The following is an 8437-nucleotide window of genomic DNA, read 5'->3' as shown; positions in this document are numbered from 1 at the left end:
ATCAGGGAGGGGGAGGGCCGAGCTTAGAGGCTTGGAGCACTGGAGTTGGGGGCTGCCCACTCTTCAGGGGAGCCCAGCTGTCTGAGCCTTTCTTTTCAGTAGGCGTTAGGCTTATACTTACAGCTAGCTGTGTGTCCACAGGCAAGAGGTGTCGCCTCTCCGAACCCGTTTTCTCATTCACAGAATGGAGTTTTCCCTGTGGGACCATCTGAACACGGCAGAGGTGTGTCTGGCGTGCAGCCAGTGCTCTGGTCTGGGTTAGCTACTCTTGTAGACTAGGGATGCATACTTTATTCTCTGAGCTTCCTTGTGGGGGGTGGGGACAGGGAATATGACAGGACTGTTAGAGCTCTTTGAAGTTGGCAGAGGCCGAGTATCTGTTGTCATCACATGCAGTGTTCTGGGCAGCAGGAGGGAGACACTTGCTGTGACTGTGACAGAACTTAGGTGTCAGGAGTAGTCGGCCTTCTGCCCATGTCCTGGCCCTGAAGTGGAGCAGGAAGCCAGATAGACTGGAACAGGTTGTTCCTCGGGGGCCTCACTGTTGGCCTTTTCCCATCTGCCTTAGCAGAGGTCACCAGAGGGGGTATGAAGGGCACAACTTGGTGTGCGAGGACAGCTCTGAGCAGAGCCAGCCACCCTTATCGACAGACTGTGTATCCCTGGATTTGACCAGCCGTAGGTGAAAAGTATTTTGGCATACACCCTTAGTCCCAGCACTCAGAGGCAGGAGGATCACCAGTTTGAAGACAGCCTGGCCTATATAACAAGATTCTCTCTCTTTTCTGTCTTTCTTGGTTTTTGTTTGTTTAGTTTGGTTTTGTTTGTGTTGAGAGAGAGAGAGAGAGAGAGAGAGAGAGAGAGAGAGAGAGAGAGAGAGAGATTGCTTGTATACTGAGCATGTGCAGCCTTTTCTTGTCAGAAAATGCTTCTGTTCAAGGACTATGTTCACAGCATGCCCATGACATTAGACATTAAACTAATCCCAGGAAACGTAAAATATCTGGCAGCATGCATATGGGTTTATATGCAAATATTATGCTATTTTAGAGATGGATGTGAGGGTTTGGGTATTCAAGAGGCACGTGGGAGCCAGTCCCTACATCCCATAGAGTCCTTGGACCTCTTACACTGCTGGACCTGTCACGTTTCCCTTTCACTCTACAGACAAGGTAACTGAGGTGCTGAGATCACAGGCTCCCTCCAGGTCTGCGGAAAATCCATATAGCTCAGGCTGTGTGTGTGTGGGTGTGTGGGTGGTGTCAGAGACAGGCTGAGGGCCTTCCCCCACTTCCCTGGAGGGCTGGAGGCAGGGAGGTGAAGGCCACACCAGCAGATGTCCTGCTTCTAATAGGACGGAGCTTCCCTGCTGGGCCTGGCTCAGCCTCTGACCCCAGCTACTCCCAGCCCAGCCTACCAAATCAGACATGACACCATCTTCTTCCTATAGCCAGCAGCGTCTCTGAAGCCCCTGTGCCATGATGGGGCTGCTGGGTGGAGCTCCCTCTCTGCCTTCACATCCTAGGGCCTGCTTATCCTTTACTCTGATGCAGAGGCCCCTTGTCCCAGAAAGATGGATGCCAGCCCCTCTTCCTGGCCCAGCAGTACCCCTCTGTCAATGCCTGTGAGCCCAGCACAGGGAGAGTGTGGACACACAAATGGCAGTGGCCGTGAGGCACCGTGGCACGGCAGTTAAGCCCTCGGCTCTGCAGCCTTCAGATGGCTTTCTCACGCTTCTGTGTGCTTAGTCAAGGCCTTCTGTTCCCCCACGCCACATGGCACCCCTTCCGGGGCTAAAGGGGAGGGGCACTAGAGAAGCTGGGGGTGGGTGGGGGGCGGGGGAGGTGGCTCGCTCAGTGAAGAGCTTGTTCCGCCATCACAAGGACTGAAGTTCAATCCCTAAACCAAAAAAACGTTCCCACAAATACGTACACACATGAGCACACACACATACATGCACAGTAGAACCGTTGGGGCTGAGTGCTCAGTACATTTTTGAACACATAAGAGTTGAATGTGGCACCTCATTTATCATTGTAAGTACTTTCTAATAGGGCCTCTCTTTTTACCTACCTCTTTCCTTCCTCTCTCTCTCCCTCCTGCCCTCCCTCCCTCTCCCTCCTGCCCTCCCTCCCTCTCCCCCTCCTCACCCCTGCCCCAGCACTAGGGGTGTGAATCTTCAGGTGCTGGCTGCGTGAGCATCCCTTCACTGCGTTCCATCTCTGCCCTCTGTGTCCGTTCTAACCAGCCCATTCCTTGGACACCCTTGGAATACGCTTCCAGTCTGCAAAGTGTGGTGGCACCCAAGCGCACGTCTGGGTCCCTTGAGCTCAGAGCCCCAGTGAGACTCCCCAGGTAGCTCTCACTGAGCACAAGTGTTTCTCTGTAGTGAGAGGTGAGCTCAAGCCCCAGAAGGAGCATCCTTGGACAAAAGTGCAAGTGCAGGTTGCTTTGATTGGCAGTCTCTCTAGGGTTAGAGGCCTTCAGTTCAAATCCCATGATGCACCGCTGGGCGGTGTTGTCTCACTCCTAAGTATCGCCAGCCAAGCTAAGTGTCCATGTCCTGACATCCGTTGCTCCGGAACACACTAACACTTTCTGGGATCTGAGTGTTTTCTTGGTGGGGAGACTGACGCTCTGAGAGATGTCATATGCTACAGGTGCACATCTTGGAGGTGACACATTTGAACCCTGAACCCAACCACTGCCTCAGGCGCCTCCAAGTTCACGGACTCTCAAGACTTTGCTTAGAAACCCAGCAGGGTTACTATGAGGCTTGGCTGCCTGCCCTGCCAACGCTCGGGGGCTGTGTGGGTCACTGTCCCCACACAACATCACCAGGACGGGAAGGTCTGTGACCAACTCATGGTGACTGCTGGGCCCTAGAAAAGGTTTTCATGCTTTTTTGGGAGACAGCCTTAATATGTTGTAGTCCAGGCTGGTCTCCAACTCATCATCCTCCTGCCTCAGCCTCCCCAAGTGCCAGGATTATAAACACAAGCCATTTCATTTTCCACATTTCTAATTTTAAGAATCATTTATTTACTTATTTGGCACATATGTGTGGGCAAGAATGTGTCCATGTTCATGTACAGAGGTCAGAGGTCAATTCTGGGGACTTACTTCTCTTCCTCGACGTGGGCCCCCAGGACTGAATTCAGGTTGTCAGGCTCAACAGTGAGCATCTTTACCCGCTGAGCCATCCTACCAGCCTAGTTGTCCATATTTGTAAAGCAAGAGTAGCAATGTCAGCTGGGAAGAGGCCCCGGGAGGACTAGGTGACAGGAAGGGATGTGTCCTGGGTTGCCTTGCAGGTACTGGAGCAATCCTTCCATCTTTTCTCCCTCAACTGCCTGATGGGTTGGTGTTTTTTGGGCCATTCCATGTTGGTGAGTGTCCAGGGGACACCTACCTGCCTTTAGCCCCTTGTGCTGATACTGACTTAGGTATGGCAGTTGATCTGGATAGATCCAGTCAGTTCTAGCTTCAAGGGCTCTGCCCTTCCCAGCAAGGAAAGCTTGGCTGGATGGCTCTCACCTCTCCGCATTGCTATTTATTCCTTCATGGGCTTTCTTCTTCCTTCCCTGCAGGCATTCCCAGCTGGGCACTGTGCCTGAGTAGCCAAGGGATCATATTGGAGTTCTATTCTGCAGCAGTGAACATTGGAGGTCTCCAAAGGTAGGGACTCACGTGTCCACACGGGACTAGTGGCATCAGGGGAGGATGCTAGGATGACTCTCCCCGGGGCTTTGGGACTGTGGGTGGGACCACAGTCGCAGCACCAGGCTCCTTTCTCCACTGCATGCAGAGCTGGTGTGATAGTCCACATCCAAGGAGGCTCTGAATGACTAATTGCCTCACACACAAACTATAGGGGAAGGAAGGGTCCTTAAGAGGCGGGTGAGGCCTGTCTTTTCCTGTGGTGAGGGTGGAGGGCTTCATCCTTGTCCTCACTTAGGTTTGTATTAGACTCTTATCTGTTGCTGTGGTAAAACACCATGACCAAGTCAACTTACAAAAGAAAGCGTTCAATGAGGCCCACACTTCAGAAGGTTGGAGTCTACCATGGCGGAGCAAAGGCATGACAGCAGGTGGCTGAGCATTCATGTCTCACAAGCAGGAGGCAGAGGCCACGCCCGACCCCAGTGATGCACCTCCTCCCACAAGACCACACCTCCTAATCCTTCCCAAGCAGCTCCACCACGGCCCCAGTATTCAAAATTATGAGCCTACGGGGGTCAGTCTCACTCAAACCACCACGAGCTCCCTAACCCATCCTGCCTCTACGGCTTCAGCTTGTTCGGGGTTGACTCTCCATCTGGCCTCATATTCCTACCCGAACCTGTGAGGTCTGGCTGTTATTGTCTCGCTATGCTAACCCTTATCATAGCGCCTGGTTTGCAAGATGGCTGCAGATGTTTTTTGTTTGTTTGTTTTTGTCTTTTTTTTTTTTTTTTTTTCTTCGAGACAAGGTTTCTCTGTGTAGCCTTGGCCATCCTGGACTCACTTTGTAGACCAGGCTGGCCTTGAACTCACAGCAATCTGCCTGCCTCTGCCTCCCGCGTGCTGGGATTAAAGGCGTGCACCACCACGGCCGGCTGGCTGCAGATGTTTGTAAAAGAAACAAAGTAGGTGGCTGGAGAGATGGCTCAGTGGTTAAGAGCACTGTCTGCTCTCCCGGAGGTCCTGAGTTCAATTTCCAGCAACCGCATGGTGGCTCACAACCATCTATAATGTGATCTGATGCCCTCTTCTGGCCTGCAGGTATATGTGCAGGCAGAGCACTGTATAGATAATAATAAATAACTTTAAAAAGAAAGAGAAAGAAAAAAACAAAATAGGCCAGGTGTGGTGGCGCATACCTTTACTTCCAGCACCTAGGAGGCAGAGGAAGGTGGATCTCTGAGTTCGAGGACAGCCTGGTTCAGATAATGAGTTTCAAGTCAACCAAGGCTGCATAGGAGACCTTGTCTCAGAAAAAGAAGGAAAGGGAGAGGAGGAGGAGGAGGAGGGGGAGGGGAGAGGAGGAAGAAGAAGAGGAAGAAGAAGAAGAAATGAGTGGGGCTGGAGAGATGGTTGTCAGTCCTAGCTGAACTAATGAACTTCATATTCAGTGAGAGACCCTGACTTCTATGACTTTGCCCTCTGTGCCCTCCACATGCACCTCCGCACGAGCACGTGTGCTTGCATATACACACACTCACAAGCAGGCAAACGAGTGCAAGATAAAGAAATGAAATGGCAAAGGGCGAGGTGGTTGGCTTACCGCCCTGGCCTTGCTCAGATGAAGAGGACGCAGTTGGCTTCTCTGGTGCTGGGCAACGCCTCAGCATCTGTCCATGGAGGCCTTTAGCCCATGACCCTGTGTTTCCTTGCAGAGATGGAGTACGACAGTTACAACTATTCCGGCGCCTACAGTGATGAGTATGCCGAAGGCTTTGGCCCCATCATGGACTTGGAGGAGGCGGATCCGCCGGACACCAATGTGGCCCGGGTCTTTCTGGTGGTGATCTACAGCTTAGTGTGCTTCCTTGGGATCCTAGGCAACGGCCTGGTGATTGTCATTGCCACCTTCAAGATGAAGAAGACAGTGAACACGGTGTGGTTCCTCAACCTGGCAGTGGCTGATTTCCTGTTCAATGTCTTCCTGCCAATCCATATCACCTATGCCGCCATGGACTACCACTGGGTGTTCGGGAAGGCTATGTGCAAGATAAGTAACTTCCTGCTCAGCCACAACATGTACACCAGCGTCTTCCTGCTGACCGTCATCAGCTTTGACCGCTGCATCTCTGTGCTGCTTCCTGTCTGGTCCCAGAACCACCGCAGCATCCGTCTGTCCTACGTGACTTGTGTGGTCGTCTGGGTCCTGGCTTTCTTCTTGAGTTCCCCGTCTCTTGTCTTCCGGGACACGACCAGCGTGCATGGGAAAATATCCTGTTTCAACAACTTCAGCTTGTCTGCACCTGAGCCTTTCCCCCATCTCACCCACCCCGAAATGAGTTCCATAAGGTATAGCAGACACGTGGTGGTCACCCTAACCCGCTTCCTTTGTGGCTTCCTGATCCCCGTCTTCGCCATCACAGCCTGTTACCTCACCATTGTCTTCAAGCTGCAGCGCAACCGCTTGGCCAAGACCAAGAAACCCTTCAAGATCATCATCACCATCATCATCACCTTCTTCCTCTGCTGGTGCCCCTACCACACACTGTACCTGCTAGAGCTCCACCACACAGCTGTGCCGGCCTCTGTCTTTAGCCTGGGGTTGCCCTTGGCCACTGCCCTCGCTATCGCCAACAGCTGCATGAATCCCATTCTGTACGTCTTCATGGGCCAGGACTTTAAGAAATTCAAGGTGGCTCTTTTCTCCCGCCTGGCCAATGCCCTAAGTGAGGACACAGGACCCTCTTCCTATCCCAGTCACAGGAGCTTCACCAAGATGTCGTCCTTGAATGAGAAGGCTTCAGGGAATGAGAAGGAGACAGGTACACTCTGAACCTTACCTGGGAATGTCCCCTGTGGGTGCCACAGCCCAGGGACACCCAGGGACTCGTCTCCTGAAATGGGAGACGCAGTGGGAGCCCTTGGTATGCTCCAGTGGCCAGTTCATTTTGCACGAGTTGACTCATGTTTTGAGTGGGGTTCCAGAGTGTGGGCACGCGTCCAGTAAAATGGATGGCTGTGCAACCTGAGCCTCTGGAGCAGGAGCAGGGGACCAGCTTTGACTGACTCAGAAAAGAGAAGAGTTCTCTGCAGCCGAGACCTGAGCTGTGATCAGCATATAGGTACCCAATTTCACTGTGTGTGCCCCAAACACGGGACACAGTCGTCTCTGGTGTGGGTGAAGTAGTCAAGGCAAACCCATTGCAGACCTGTTACGCCGACCTGACAGTCAAGCCAGCAAAGCAGCGTGCCCCCCAGCTCCCTGCCCCCACATCATCCTCTGAGACCTTGACTTTGGATTTCAGATTTGGTTGTGGGAAAACCAGAAGCCGAGGAGCTTCATGGAACCCTGCAAGGACAAGGCAGGGATATGGGAGGTGATGGCTACACAGAGAAACCCTGTCTCGAAAAACCAAAAAAAAAAAAAAAAAAAAAAAAAAAAAAGAAATGAAGAGGAAGAGCAGAGAACCTGAAAGGATGTGGGCGCAGAACGTCTCCCAGCATCATGCCCAGGGAGATGGTGCTGTAGGCATCGGATGCTTGGGGGTCCGGGTGGTGGCAATACTTTGCTTCAGTGCCTGTGCTCACCCAGCCCCATACTCTGAGGCTGGGGTGGGGGCATCTTCCATCTTCACAGAAGCTCCCATCCCGTCCCCAAGATCTCTTCTCTTCTTCCCTAATCCTGTCAACTCTGGCTGGAAGGGCTTAGCGTGTGTCCCAACAGTAGAACGGTGGTCTCCTCGCTCATCCCCTTTAAGCTTTTCTGGAGTCTGGTCTAGGATAGAGTTTTGGGCTCTCTCCTCAGACGGCTCCTAAAGGCTATTGGGGGTGGGGGGAGGGCTCACCTGTGAAGTTGACCAGGTCATCTGACTCCTCCTTGAATCACACTCCCAGGGGTGGCTTCACAGTCCTGTGGGTAGCCCGTGGCCAGGCTTTTCTCCCTAGATCAGACACTTTTGCCTGACAGGGAAATGACTCACCGAGGGCCACACACTGTTAGTAACAGAGCCCTGAGCCCAGCTCTGCCTGGAGGACTCTGGTCCCTCACCGAGCGCTTGGCAGCCTGGATTTATTCAACATTTCTCATGCACGTTAAGCGTTTCCCGTGCGTCTTCTTGTTTATTCTGCACAGAAACCCTGAGTTAGGTCCCTGCACATATGAGGAAACAGAGGCTCTGAGAGGTTAAGTAACTAGCCCAAGGGGACCCAGCTAGAGGCTGGTAGGGTCTGGATTCGAACCTCAGTTTGCCTGGCTCACAGGAGGATGTACAGTCAAGAATGAACTAGTGGGGTTGGGGTTTTAGCCATAAATGCTGGTTCTTCAGTGGATCTGTGTGAACATCTTAATTGTCTTTATGAAGATTTGCATGTCGTTTTCAGAGAAATCCAACATGCAAAGAAAAACATGTGTGATCTCCAGCCTCCACCTGCCCCTGGCTCCCATCACACACCCCCTAAAGTCTGCTGAGCAAGCAGAGGGAGGAACCTGGCAGAGGCAGCCTCCCTGGTCCAAGGCCTCTGGCCCACAGTGTCCACCTTCTGCCCTTCTGTTCTCTTCCGAGCACTTCTCCATCAGGGCGTAGTGCAGGGATGCGTCCTCCGGCCTGGCAGGTTCCCAGCCTTTCGGCTGCTGGGATTCACACTTCATCAGGGGACGGACTGTTTCTCCCTTGTTGGGTCTTAAGATGAGGTAGTTCAGAACTGATTCAAGCTGGAGCCTCTCATGGCTTCAGAGGCCTTGGGAGCAATAAGGGAGGTTTAAAAATAGCATCCC

The 8437-nt window shown here is 52.6% G+C and overlaps 1 protein-coding gene across 1 annotated transcript; it reads left to right on the top strand.

The window, feature by feature from the left end:
- Nucleotides 1-5380: 5380 nt before the first annotated feature.
- On the top strand, nt 5381-6736 carry Cmklr1 (chemerin chemokine-like receptor 1). Its single transcript, XM_051161687.1, has one exon. The coding sequence runs from the start codon at nt 5381-5383 to the stop codon at nt 6494-6496; it is 1116 nt and encodes a 371-aa protein (XP_051017644.1). The 3' UTR covers nt 6497-6736.
- The last annotated feature ends 1701 nt before the right edge of the window (nt 6737-8437 follow it).

The sequence above is a fragment of the Acomys russatus genome, chromosome 19 (assembly GCF_903995435.1).
Source record: "Acomys russatus chromosome 19, mAcoRus1.1, whole genome shotgun sequence".
NCBI lineage: Eukaryota > Metazoa > Chordata > Mammalia > Rodentia > Muridae > Acomys > Acomys russatus.
The sequence above is the reverse complement of the archived record's forward strand: the minus strand, read 5'-3'. Positions and strand labels throughout refer to the sequence as shown.